The 14,777-nt window shown below is 41.8% G+C and overlaps 1 protein-coding gene across 1 annotated transcript in view; it reads right to left on the bottom strand.

The window, feature by feature from the left end:
• The window catches only part of TRPM5 (transient receptor potential cation channel subfamily M member 5), a 92,642-nt gene that overhangs the window by 3,897 nt on the left and 73,968 nt on the right, over nt 1-14,777 (bottom strand). Inside the window, 6 exon segments of the mRNA XM_024208914.2 lie at nt 2,863-2,995; nt 5,151-5,329; nt 6,511-6,676; nt 8,933-9,107; nt 13,675-13,807; nt 14,434-14,552. Of these exon segments, the coding sequence (XP_024064682.2) occupies nt 2,863-2,995; nt 5,151-5,329; nt 6,511-6,676; nt 8,933-9,107; nt 13,675-13,807; nt 14,434-14,552 (905 nt within the window).

Here is a 14,777-nt window from a genome sequence, read left to right on the forward strand (position 1 = left end):
TCCCTCTTCTGAATTCAGCTCTTTCAAATCTCTCCCTTCATTGGTGATATTCCTTGAGCATCTATGTGGGAGGCTCTTACTGACTGCTGGGTTTGGATCTAATGTGTTCTGGCCTGTGGCTTCTGCAGCTCAGAGGTCAAGGAATATGTTCCTAGTCTATGCATCTGGGGAGGCTACAGATTTGCTGAGATTTTTGGAGACAGGAAAATGGCCCTTTCAGTGCAGCCAGAATTACTGCCTGCCACCAGCAAGGGTAGAAAGCCGAAAAGGTGGTATTTATCTGAACCTTTTCCAACTTCATAAAGTTTTTGGCTCTGTTTCAGATCAGGAGCAGAGAAGTTAAAACTGGTTCTTACTTATTCTCTCTTCTGCCCCCCCACCCCCCGACACCTCCCAAACCAGGAACTTTATCCCTAACTTACAATATTTAAATCTAACAATGCCATTGTCAAAAAAGGCTCTTTTAGGAGGCAATTAGATGCATTTTTATTGTTTGCTATAAGAGCTATTAGGCTTTGCTTGGCCATCTTGCTTATTTCCAGGGCCACAGGTCTAAAGTAAGTCTGTGATTCTCTGATGACTCTATTCATAATAACTTAGAACAATTAGATTATTTTTACTTTAAACAATCAAATCAGGCAGTTTTTGTGTATCGATTAGGTGGAGGGGAAGAATATTTTCGCTGCATATTCACATAGGCTGTTCTAGGCTCCAGCTATGATATAAATTAGAAAGGCAAAGGCTTGTTTTGAAAGAGCACTCAAAGCAAAACCATTAGACAGCATAGCTAATTGATTCCAGTGCTGTCTGTTTATGCCGGAACTGAAGTTTGAATGAAACTTTTGCAACATGCTGGCTATCTTTCACAATAATAGTTACTGCATTTCAGTCATGTTATTAAATGCCTCCCCAAAGAAGGCTTACTCATGTTGCCTTAGGTGTTGCTTTACATGTATAGCTTCCTTCTCCCTTAAAATAATGTATACTTTTGGGTAATAACTTAGTACTTCCCATCTTCAGAATGCTATATAAAAATCAACTCATCCTTACGATAGTCCTGTCAGATAATGTTCTCCTCCTCTTTCATGTGGTGTAAATGGAGCTAGGTTTAAAAACATTGTGGAACTAACATGACATTTACTGCAATCACACTGTTCAGCCCTCGTTTGTTATACTACTTCCCTCACCCCGGGCTTGTTTTGATTGTAAGATCTTTGGGGTAAAGGGTCTCTATTACTCTGTACAATACCTAGCACATTGAGGACCCCTTCTTGATTGGTCCTTATGCATTACTGCTATAAACATGATTTATAATTCCCCTGTAATAACAATGGGGAGCCGGTGTGGAAGTCAGGAACTCCTGATCCTGGCTCTAAGTCATGCTCAGACCACTAGGCCACAGTGGTATTCATCAGAGGTGAGTCAAAGACCTTCACTCACAGCCAGGGACTCCGGGCAGCTGGAGCCAGGGCTCGTGCCGCCCACCCCAGTGTTCGGGGGCTGCAGGGTGCCATGCTGCCCACCCCCTGGTGCTCCGGGGCTGGTGGCGCTCAGGCAGCCAGGGGCTGGGGAGGGGGCAGGCTGGCGGCCATGGTGGGGGGGCCTCTGGGCTCTGGCTAGCCTCCCTAAGCCCAGGGTTCACCTTCTCCCAACTGTGAACATGACCAGAATCGGAAGAACCAGGGCTAAAGTACCATGTGAAAGGCTGTTCTTTTAGCATTTCCAGATTAAAGCAAGGAAGTGCTGGAAATCTTGCAAGAAATTCTGAAACAAACAATGAGATTTCCAACATGATTTTCAGATGCATTTTACTTTGGTTGGTCTTTATATCTCAAGGACAGTGAGAACTTTACAGCTCTCACAGGATGCGTATTTCCAAACTAACTGCACTTTGTTTTTAATGTCTTGCTCCACATATAAGCTTTGGGAAGCACCTGAACTTCAGTATGTTTATCCAAACTACGATTGCCTGGTGTCCAGTTTTCGATTGGAACGCCTGGTTGAAAAGGGACCCTGGCAGCTCCGGTCAGCATGGCTGACCGGGCCGTCAAAAGTCTGGTCAGCGGCGCAGCGGGGCTAAGGCAGGCTCCCTGCCTGCCCTGGCTCTGCGCAGCTCCCCGGAAGCGACCGGCATATCTGGCCCCTAGGTGCAGGGGCAATCAGGGAAGCTCCGTGTGCTGTCCCCACCCCCAGCTCCGCAGCTCCCATTGGCTGGGAACCATGGCCAATGGGTGCTGCAGGGGCAGTGCCTGCGGGCGTGGGCAGCACGCACTGTGCAGATCCATCTGGCCGCACCTCAGCCTAAGGACCGGACATGCCAGCTATTTCTGGAGCAGCACGGAGTCAGGGCAGGCAGGGAGCCTGCCTTTGCACTGTGGACCGGGAGCCACCTGAGGTAAGTGCCACCTGGGTGGAGCCTGCACCCCAACCCCCTGCCCCAGGTTGGAACCCCCACACACACCCTAACTCCCTCCCAGACCCCGCACCCCAGCCCTGAGCCCCCTCCCGGAGCCCGCACCCTGCACCCCCTCCCATACTCCTACCCCAGCCCTGAGCCCCTTTCTGCACCCAAACTTCCTCCCAGAGCCCACACCCCCTCCCACACTTCAACCCACGGCCCCAGCCCGGAACCCCCTCCTGAACCCCACACCCCAACCCATTGCCCTAGCCCAGTGAAAGGGAGTGAGGGTGGGGGAGAGTGAGCGACGTAGGGAGGGGGGCTGCAGTGAGTGGGGGGGGGTGGGGCAAGGGTGTTCGGTTTTGTGCAATTAGAAAGTTGGCAACCCTAATCCAAACCTGCAGAGCAACAAAGTTCACCCATCACTGTATCAAAAAAATGTTGAAAGATGAATAGAAATGTACTTGTTAAATGTTTTCTTTAGTCTTTCTTCGTTACTTTCTTTTTTCTTTTGTTCCAGGTTTGCGAGATAATTTTCCTTTTGGACCACCTCCCATGTTATGATTTTTTGATCCAGGCAGTCTGGCAGATCTCTTTCTGTGGAAAAAGACATAAAAAACACACCTTTATAAAAAGACGTATGTGTGTTGGGTGGGGGGCCGGAGGGGGGGGCGGCATGCGTGTACAGGAAGGAAGGTCAGTGAGTTGTAGATTTGCCATGCTAAAATTTGGGAGATAAACTGTGGATTTACTATGGCAGAAGTGTCAGGTTACAGTGTAAAGAATTGTGGCTTACAAGTTTTCCTTTAAATGCAGTTTAGAGTCATTTCTTCACTGTAAGAGTGTTGACGTTTCTAAAAAACTATCTTGCCTTAGCCCAGATGTGACCTCATTCAAGACTGCTTTTATGAATGCCCCAGTCTTACTGAATTGTTACACAAATACTGCAGTTCTAAGGAATTTACAAATATTACAGTTTGGTTACTCATTGACTGTCAGACCTTACCAGTGTTCCCCAAATAGCAGTGAAGGAAAAAGAAAGACTCCAACAAAGAGAGGAGTGAGCTGACTGGCAGTTAGAAATAGCTGGAGGCAGGACACTCAGAGGCCCAGTCCTTCATTTATTTATTTGAGGTTTTACTTTAAAGGCGGGAAGCCCAGAAATACACAGAGGCTCAAAGGTGTTAGGGAGAAAGAGCAGAAAGGATCCAAAGAGCTGGGATGAAGCTTCTACAAAGAGAAAGTCTAAATGCCTTCCCTTAGCTCCTAACTCCTCGTTGTCTAGCTCTAATCCCATCTATATGGGGTTGACTTTTGATTCCTTCTCCACTCCAGTCTGTCTTGAAGCACTGCCTCAAAGTCTGCAACTAATCAAATCCTTTTGTATTACATCCAACCATCTAGTTACAGATCTTTCAACCCTTCCATTATCCTCCATTTCTAAGTTTAACACCCTGTTTCCTATATAGTCTTATGATGTTGTTTTCACCTGCCCAAACCATCTAAGTCTGATTTCCCTCAGCTTTTCTGTATTTGGTGCCACCTTTACACTTCCCATAATTCATTTGCTCCAAACATGATCCGTCCTTGTAACTCCAGGCATCCATTTTCATTTCCACTGTATTCAAGATTTGCTCCTGTCTGTTCCTCGGTGTGCAGTATTCAGAGCCATACAAAAGCACAGGCCTAATTACCATCTTGTGGATCTTCACTTCGATAGGCATTCTCCTATCGCAGATAACTCTGCTCACTTCTCTCCATTTGGTTCATGCGTTTCCTGTTCTGTTTATGCTGCCATTATTCTGTACTATCGAACCTAGGTACTTCCCCTAGCTCCTAACATCCTTTGCAAACTCACCACCCTGCTCTTCATGTGTGGGTGCTGATCAGGTTAGCTGAAGTTTATGTCAGGCTTTCTATTATAACCTCCCCTAATTGCAATTGTAGCCATATAACCGCCTGACAGTGAAACAATGGATACCTGTCTCTCTTGTATGGTTTGAGCATTGTTTTAAAGTATAGAAACAATGTTTTAGTTACATTAATAGCAACAGAATAGGAGGAGAAATCTGTTTTTTCAGGCTTGTTTAATATATAGTATTGCTATTTCAACAGTGGAATTTGCATGCAGCCAGTTGTTAAATGTTTAGTCTTTTTATACAATGGCCATTTCCTTCCGTGATCTAAATGGGATTTAACCTGTGGAGACTTGGGTTCAAATGCACTTTATTGTCTAGGCTATAATAATTAATAATTGATAAGCAGTATTCAAGCACTGCAAATAAAACATCATAAACTCAGCCTCTTAATACTCAAATATAAATGCATTTATTTATTTGATTTATAAAGACAAATGGATGGCCATGGAAACCTCTGGGCAATTGGACATCCTTTAATTTCATAATAACATTTTAAATGCAGTGGACAGCTCACACAACTTCCTCAAATGCCTGGGTAAAAAATGGACCTTGCAGCCTGCCTTGAGGGCTAACGTATCTGGCCATTTAATTATATTGTACAAAGAAAAGTTGATGCCTTGTGGGAAAACTCTAAGCCCTCTTATTTTAGAAGCTAGATTATAAATCATATTTTTACATATGTATTCTCACACTGTTTATGAATGAAGACATATCAATGAAAATAGAAGCTTTTGGTTTTTGAAAGTTTATTTGCTCTCCTCTGTTTCTTATTCACCACCTGTGGTCAGGCTCCTCTGAATCACCTGGTTGCTAGCTGTTTGTTAACAACTCACCCAGATGTTCCTTTTTGTGCTCCGTCTTTTTGAAGATTCTTCTGAGAATCAGATGCACGTGGCTAATAATGATAAATGGTGGTGCCAACGCTGGACGACCATGGTATTCCACAATCAGGTTGTAACGCTGAAATTTCCAGAAGATGTCTGCGTTGCCCTGAACAACTTGAAAAGTATAACTTTAACCAAACAAAAAAAGTATGTTAAGCTTTCCCCTCCATGATCCTAAAATTTATTACTATAAATTCAAAAGCATCATTTTTTCTTTAGCAATGAGTGAATGCCACCCCACTGCTATCACTCTCTCATTGATCCTCTTTAAAATAAAAGATAAAGTATGTGCACCTCATTAGAGATTACATTACTTGCAGTAATTGCCTTCAGTCAGTAGACAATAAGACACAAGCCTTTTTAAAGATGGTAACTGTAGTGTGCCAGAGTAAGGCTGTGGCCTGGTCGACACTTAAAAGTTAGGTTGGTATAGCTATGTCAGTCAGGGCCGTGAAAAATTCACATCCCATAGCTTTGCCAACCTAACTTTTAAGTGTAGACCAAACCTATATCAGGCAACCATACTGAGCCAGATCCTCAGCTGGTGAGAATCAGCAGGGCTGCCCAGAGGATTCAGGGAGCCTGGGGTCTTCCCCCGCCGCTGAATTGCCGCCGAAGACCCGACACTTCGGTGGCGGGTCCCGGGGTGGAAGGACCCCCCACCGCGGGTCTTCGGGGCACTTCGGCGGCGGGTCCCGGAGCCGAAGGACCCCCTGCCGCCGAAGACCCAGAGTGGAAGAAGCTCCGGGGGCCCGGGCCCCGTGAGAGTTTTCCGGGCCCCCTGGAGCGAGTGAAGGACCCCGCTCAAGGGGCCCTGAAAAACTCTCGTGGGGGCCCCTGCGGGGCCCGGGGCCTGGGGCAAATTGCCCCACTTGCCCCCCCCTCTGGGTAGCCCTGTGAATCAGCACAGCTCCATTGACTTCAAGGGGCTATGTCAGCCCCTAAACCAGTCAAGGGATTCCCCTATGAGAGGATCCTCTATGGGCAGGTCTGCCAGGTGTACAGCTGCTTTCACCTGCAGATTTGTATATATGTAGATTTTACCTGATTTTTTTTGGTAAAAAGGAAAAAATGTTTCTTTTGTTTTTTTCCTTTGAGGGATATAGTGAAAGGGAGAGGGGAAATTAAAAACTGTGTGATCGTAAAAGTTTACCTGCAAAGTGAAGATTACCACTAATTAGTAAAATTGCTAATAGATCCAAAATGCTTAGAGAAGCATTTATGTATATGTATGCATGCATGCATTTTTATTAACCCTTCTCTTCCCACCCCACAATCCCCATCTCAGAATTAATTAATTGACACTTACCTGAACATAGCAATCAGGAGATTCATAAGTAGCACATTGGTGACCAATAAGAAAGTGACCAACAGAAGTATGACAAGCCAATTGGCATAGGTATTAGAACATAATGGTGAATTTTCCTGCCGACTATTCAGGGTAGAGGTACAGTTCTCAAGACGCATGCGAGATGCTGCAATGGGGGGAGGTAACGGAAATAAAACAATAGTTTTATATGTCTACATTGCAATTTAAGCTGTAATTGTAGTGTGGATAGGCATACCCACACTAGCTTTAACTGAGCTAGTACAAATAGCAGAAGAAGTGAAGATACGGTGGCACAAAGCCTGGCGCAAGCTAGGAACTTATGTTACGTACCCAGCGTCCCTGGTGGGCTTGTTCATCCCATGCAGATTTAGCTTTGCCACCAGATCTTCACTATAATTGTCACCTGTGCAAGCCGGATTAAAGCTAGCATGGGTTTGCTTTACCCTACAACTATACCTTAAATGGCAGTGCGGACATAGTGTGTTCTGCTGCCATGTTTAATCATTAAAATGGTAATGATAGTCTCTCAGTTTGTTTGCCATCAAGCTGATGGATTTGGCTCAAGAATTTAACATTATGCCTGAAGTTTGAGGTACTATATGTCATAGATAAGTAGAGTGTGAACTACGGCTGAATTAGCATCCCTTAACCTGTCTTCTTTTAAGAACGAGAAACTCAGACAACAAACAATGCATTTTCTGTTAAGATACAAATCAAAAGCAGTGACTATTGATTACTTAATATGAGATATAATCTCTACTAGATGTAACCACCCGGGGAATCACATTCTGAATGTCTCAGGTTTACTAGACTTCAAACCCCATGGGGATGCTTACACCAAGAGCCAGGTTTGTAGCTTCAGTTCTTAGAAGAATGACTCTCTACTGCTTGAGCTACAGGAATAATTCCTTCATCTGAAAGCAGCAGATGACTCAACTTTTTAGGTGGACAAGAGGGTAGGAAAGAGCCAAAGTTTCTAATATGAGTTCAATATACACATCCATATTGTATATACAATGTGCCCTTGCTGTAGAAATGTGAGGGATATGCAGCTCCAGCAGGACTTACTTGACAGAGCTACAGATCTTTGCTGCTCCTCCAGTGCCAAGATGGCCTTCACAACTGGCCATTAGGAAATGTCCAAAAATAGGTTTTTGGAGTCTATTGAGGCCTATTGACTATTCAATTCATCTTAAACAAACCCCCTCTGAGTGCCTCAGCGATGTTTACCACCTTGGAATTTTGCCTTTCAGGAAAACGTGCTTGAAGCTCTTTTAAAACTTTAGTTATTAATTGAACATCTAAGCCCATTTTCAAACTTCAATTTTCTTTCAGGAATCCTGAAAACAGATACTTGCAATTGTCCTTTCTATCATCCCCAGCCTGTCCTGTAAATCTTCTAATCTCTTATCAATTAGTTTCGAGTTCTTAGTTTTAGCAGCTGTGATCGCCCACACTCTTGCCTCCTAGCTGGCACCTCCTGGGTATGCATTTAACAAGAGAAAACTCTCCACAGGAACCTGCTGTCTTGACTTTCATGCTGTCTCTGACAGCTTCTCCAAGACATCTTTTCATCTGCTAATAAACAGGGTGAATGTGAGAGAAGGCTGGCTTGCTTTGTTTATTCCATTGTACCTCTTGGATCACTCTCTATTTCCTCATGCTTGATTTGAATTTAAATATTGTTAATGTTTGGCACTGCTGAGAATGGGGATTCTGTAGCATTCTATCAGATGTCCTTAGAATATGGCCTACTCTGTATTTACTCCATTTCTCCATGGGTAATGCCACCCTAGTACTCTTATGTTCATGTACTTCTATTTCTGGTGGGTCAATTGGTTTGTTTTTGTATATTGTTTGAAATGCCTGACCATACGGTTACCAGCCTCATCCAATTTTGGATAATTCACTCTGAACATAAGGTGGTGCTGCCTCCTGATTGTGACTCTGAAGTACAAGGACTTGTCTACATGCAGAGTTGCACTGGTTTAACTAAAGCTGTGATTTTTCTTAAAGCTGATTTAGTTAAACTGGTGCAAAAGGCTGTATAAATGCTTTGATTTCAGTTTACATTAGGCTTATTTGGGTTTCAGTTAAGTCAATTCGGAACAGGTTTAATGAAATAAGTCATTGAAATAAGGTATCAACCCAAGGGTTTGCACCAGTTTAACTAACTCGGTTTAACTGTGTAGACAAGGCCTGCATAGATGCTGCAGCACAACTTGACAATATACATTATAACATCCGGATATTGCAGTGCAAAATGTCATTACATCATAACATGCAGACTTTTTCCTACAGGACAAAGATAAGAAAGTGACAACCCCAGTCTGGATGCCTGTGCTCTGATTAATGGTACTTATTCTATGGTGGTCTGATCAGTTAAAAATCAATTTCTCACTGTCTATTTCATCCAGTGGAATCTGCCCAAATATCTGAAGGTAGGGACGATAAAGCACCCTTCTGAATATCCATTCTACTCGGCTGTCATCAGGATGGAGTAAGGCTTGAGTTGTCACACCATAGGCAATGAGCCACACACTCAGGAAAAAGAGAAAGAAGAAAACATCCTTCATCTAAAGGAGAGAAAAAAATGTTGACTGAAATTATTAATGTACAGAGCAGGTTTCTCTTGTTTCTTTAAGAACTTATTTTTTGAGGTGGAATGAGAGAAATTCTTGTGCCCTCTGCCATCATACTATTCTTGTTTTGTGATCAGGATTCGCCTTTGTGACCTTTTTGCTGACCATTCCAGCTAAGGGCATGTTTTAATTCAGACTCTGACCCTTACGTGATTAAAAATGTGCCTTATTGAGGTTTTCAAACACAGGTTTTCTGTGAGACCTTGCAGTAGGATTGACTGCCTTGTTGAAAACAAGATAATCTGAAGAGTATCTGATGTTCTGCTAAAACTCCCCATTCCAACACTGAATCCCAAATGACATTACTCACTGGAGAATTGTGAACAGCTGTTAGAATAAACGTTGACCCATGCAAGGTTCATGTAAATTTTGATTGGGTTTCTCTGCTGAGTAATATGGTTGAAGATTAGTTTTTAGGACCCTCTACTTTTAAACATTATGTTTCTCCAGAGAAGCAAAAGTAATTATATCCTAAAATACTTACTTACACTTGAAATATGTATTTGTTTTTAATAACTTTTTCCCATTGGAAAAGAAATATTTCATCCCATCCATATCTGATTTGAAACAGTCCATTAATGACTGTACATAAGAATGGCCATACTGGGTCAGACCAAAGGTCCATCTAGCCCAGTATCCTGTCTTCCAACAGTGGCCAGTGCCAGGTGCCCCAGAGGGAATGAACAGAACAAGCGATCCATCCCGTCGCCCATTCCCAGCTCCTGGCAAACAGAGGCTTAGGGACACCATCCCTGTCCATCCTGGCTAATAGCCATTGATGGACCTATCCTCCATGAATTTATCTAGTTCCTTTTTGAACCCTGTTATAGTCTTTGCCTTCACAACATCCTCTGGCAAGGAGTTCCACATGTTGACTGTGTGTTCTGTAAAAAAATACTTCCTTTTGTTTGGTTTAAAACTGCTGCCTATTAATTTCATGTGGTGACTGTGGATTCATTTAAATTAGATTTTATGATTGGCCAGCTAGCTGAAAGCCTAGGTATTTTAATCCTGCAGGAGATCATTTGAAATTCCAGTTAGTAAAACAAGCTAAAACAGACAAGAGATAGTGGGAGTATCTCAGACTTTTGCCAATTTACTTTATGGCCTGAGATCATTCCAAATTTGTCTATACACGGGGACTGTGATGTTGCGGTTGCTAAAAAGGAGCAGTGAATGATCTGGAAATATTTCTTTGTGATCTTTATTTGCTACTTGAATTTCATTAAATAACTGGATTTGCCCTATTTTAGAAACCACTAGTGCTACAGCAAGACGAATAAGGAGTTAAGCAGTTTTGGCTTGTCTTTCTATTCAAGGGGAAAAGTCTGATGTTATCCCATTTGATATATCTTTGGAGCCAATATCATTTAGTGAAATACGGTTCTCTTTCTTTGATGTAGGGCTCAATCCTGTACCACTGAAGATAATGGGAGTTTTTCCCATTGACATGGATGGGAGCAGGATCAAGTTCATATTTTATGGCCTTCTCAAGACTAGAGCTTTTGTTCACTTTGTAAAATGTTAATTGATTCTGTGACTTAATACAATTATAAATTAGGGCTGTCAATTAACCGCAGTTAACTCATGCAATTAACTCCAAAAAATTAATCGCAATTAAAAAAATTAATTGTGATTAATTGCAGTTTAAATTGCATTATTAACAAATAGAATACCAATTGAAATTTATTAAATATTTTTGGATTTTTTTTACATTTTCAAATATATTGATTTCAATTACAATACAATACAAAGTGTACTTTATATTATTTTTTATTACAAAGATTTGCACTGTAAAACTGAAACAAAAGAAATAGTATTTTTCAATTCGCTTCATACAAGTACTAGAGTGCGATCTCTTTATCGTGAAAGTGCAACTTACAAATGTAGATTTTTTTTTTTTTTTGGTTACATAACTGCACTCAAACAAAACAATACAAAACTTTAGAGCCTACAAGCCACTCAGTCCTACTTCTCGTTCAGCCAGTCGCTAAGAGAAACAAGTTTATTTACATTTACGGGAGAAAGTGAGAGGCATTCGCATGGGACTTTTGTAGCTGGCATTGCAAGGTATTTACGTGCCAGATATGGTAAACATTCATATGCCCCTTTATGCTTCGGCCACCATTCCAGAGGACATGCTTCCATGCTGATGACGCTCATTAAAAAATAATTCATTAATTAAATTTGTGACTTAACTCCTTGGGGGAGAATTGTATGTCTCCGGCTGTTTTACGCGCATTCTGCCATATATTTCATGTTATAGTCGTCTTGGATGATGACTCAGCATATATTGTTCATTTTAAGAACACTTTCACTGCAGATTTGACAAAACACAAAGAAGGTACCAATGTGAGATTTCTAAAGATAGCTACAGCACTCGCCCCAAGGTTTAAGAATCTGAAGTGCCTTCCAAAATCTGAGAGGGACAAGGTGTGGAGCATGCTTTCAGAAGTCTTAAAAAAGCAACACTCCAATGTGGAAATTACAGAACCCGAACCACCAAAAAAGAAAATCAACCTTCTGCTGGTGGCATCTGACTCAGAACATAAAAAAGAACATGTGTCGGTCCACATGCTTTGGATTGTTATCAAGCAGAACCCATCATTATCATGGACGCATGTCCTCTGGAATGGTGGTGGAAGCATGAAGGGACATATGAATGTTTAGCACATCTGGAACATAAATATCTTGCGACGCCGGCGACAACAATGCCATGAGAAAACCTGTTCTCACTTTCAGGTGACGTGAACAAGAAGTGGGCAGCATTATCTCCTGCAAATGTAACCAAACTTGTTTGTCTGAGCGATTGGCTGAACAAAAAATAGGGCTGAGTAGACTTGTAGGCTCAAAAATTTTACATTGTTTTATTTTTGAATGCAGTTATTTTTTGTACATAATTCTACATTTGTAAGTTCAACTTTCATGATAAAGAGATCACATTACAGTACTTGTATGAGGTGAATTGAAAAATACTATTTCTTTTGTTTTTGCAGTGCAAATATTTGTAATAAAAAATAAATATAAAGTGAGCATTGTATACTTTGTATTCTGTTATAACTGAAATCAATATATTTGAAAATGTAGAAAACATTCACAAATATTTAACTGGTATTCTATTATTGTTTAACAGTGTGATAAATTGCACGATTAATTTTTTTAATTGCTTGACAGCCCTTTTATAAATGTAGTAGACCCTGCACAAAAACTTGTTCATAGTGATGGTTTAGCCTAGTGCTCAGCCTGGAGGAGTTGGGAGCTGCAGGTGTTAGTTACTCTCACTTGCATTCTGTAAGCATAATTTGCAATAAAAACCTATGAGTACAGTGTATGTGATACTACACAAGCATTAATACATGGTTTTCATTTATCCTCTTGGTACTCCAAGCAATGGGATATAAGTGTTCCGGTTATTCCAGTGGTGCACAGATGTGAACAGTCTGGTAGCTTTTAAGTTTATTAATCTTAAGTCTTGTCTAGAAGAGAGTTTCTGCTGAGCCCTAGGGTGAGTTAGGATGGGAAACAAATGTTTGTACATGGCTATATTCGCATTTACAGTCAGATTAATTCCATGTTCATTGTTAACAGGTGCTGTTTGACCTCTATGATTAACATACCCAAATAAAAACCACCAAACTGTTCAGGTCTGTACCCACGTGCAGTAACTGGAGCTTTTGTACATTTCCTGCAGCTGTAGGGTAGTAAATGAAAACACTGTATCAACACTTCTGCCTTATAACACACAGAGTACTAACACATTCTCATTATAAATTATGGTTAGAAAGCAGCTCCTACCTCCGCCAGGCACTAACCCAGATTATCTCTAAAGGGATATGTTCCTCCCTGCCACTGACATAATGGTAGAGTTCTTCTGGAACTGGCTTGTCTCCCATTTCAGATTCTTTGCTCCAAAAGAACACAGGCCCAGCTCCTCAAAAGTATATAAACACCTAACTCACCTTGAAATCAACAGGACTCAGAAGCCAAAATACCTCTAAGGATTGGAGCCCCAACTGCTGAACCCCACAAGCAGTTATATTTAAACCGAAAGGGAACAGGAAAAGAGAGACCAGGACAGTGGGGAAGGAGAAAGAAAGAAATGGCAATCCCCCTGTGCAGCCTCCCAAATTGTAAGGGAGTAAAACAGGGGAGAACAAAGAAAGAAGAAAGAAACAAAGGGCTCGATTAACAGTTGCCCTGCACTTTTGTATAATCACTTACAGCTGTGCTAACTGGGTGTAAAATGCATTGGGGTAAATGACTACACAAGGTGCAAGGCAATGCTGACTTGGATCCAAAATCTGTGCTACAGACCTCTTTGAGAGGAGCCACATCTGCTGGTGATAGCTCTTAATGATGCTGCAATCTAAGCCAAACTAGAGGACTTTAAAAAAGCGGAGTTATACACTGACTTCCTTAAAATTATAATGCTCAAATTTTTGTTCTGTTTGTTTCACTGCAGAATCCACAAGAATCTCTCTTTGGGAGAGCTCATACTCACCATTCTTTCCACAATTATGATCTTTGGCCCTAGTTGCTTGTGAATGGCAAAAATATGTATAAGTCTCAGAGTGAACACCATGAAATCAATGGCAAGTACTGTACGGCCGGCTTGAAATGTTGAGTTCAGCATTCTGCAAAACAGACCGAATGAAACAGCCTCGAACACCACCCAGACACCTTATTTCTAGAGTTATACATGTTGATTCAATGTGGAATCTAGGCAAGGAAAGGATGTGTGCTTAGGGCTTGTATCTCACATGAGCCACAACCATCACACTGTAAAAAAAATGTACCATCTGCCAATGAGCAGCATCCAGCTACTGCAGGAACACCAGCCTCCCCATGTCAGCTGTGGTGAGGCCATATAAACCACTAGGGCTACAGAGAGGTGAGATAAGTGAGTACATCGACTTGATGTAGTCTTAAAGAGGAAATGGTGTTTCCCTCTGCAAGTGTTTCTATGTGCCAGATACGTTTTTCTGTAGTCTGCGTGACAGCCTCTTTAGCCCAGTGGAAATTTAGAGCTCATAGAGGGGTGCTTTCAGCCCAATTTACCACCAGTATAGACTCTACTGTCTCAAAACTGATGAAAAATAAAAGTCACCTGCACCTTCCCTCAGATGCATGCATGAGCCTTCTGTGGACTGTGGCAGGAATAGTCCATGTTACAGTACATGCCTACCTGGCTCCATGTGACAGATATCTGAACATGTCACATGAAATGGATACAGGGGCAAAACTCTTGAAAGATACCAACCTGCAGGTCACTCCAATTATAAACAGAAAGATGGCCACCATATCACACTTATTCCAGTTATCCTCCACGTACAGTTTAAATTTCTTAATTAAATTCATGTCTTCATCTGTAAAGAAACTCTACAAGGGAGCAACAATTGTCAGTGTTAGCTTGCCAGCTCTTGTGATTTTAGTGTGAGTCCTGTGATGTTTCCTGTTTTTCTGCAAGCCCCAGATCCTCAAGTCAAGTGATTACATGAGCATCTCAGCTTTTTCTTTTTCTTTTTTAAAGAAGGTATATTTCTGACCCCCATGGTAATAGAGAAAAGCTTGAAAACATGACCTCACTGCATACTAGAAGCTCAG

Source organism: Terrapene carolina, unplaced genomic scaffold, assembly GCF_002925995.2.
Source record: "Terrapene carolina triunguis isolate 2854851 unplaced genomic scaffold, T_m_triunguis-2.0 Scaffold171, whole genome shotgun sequence".
Taxonomy (NCBI): Eukaryota; Metazoa; Chordata; order Testudines; family Emydidae; genus Terrapene; species Terrapene triunguis.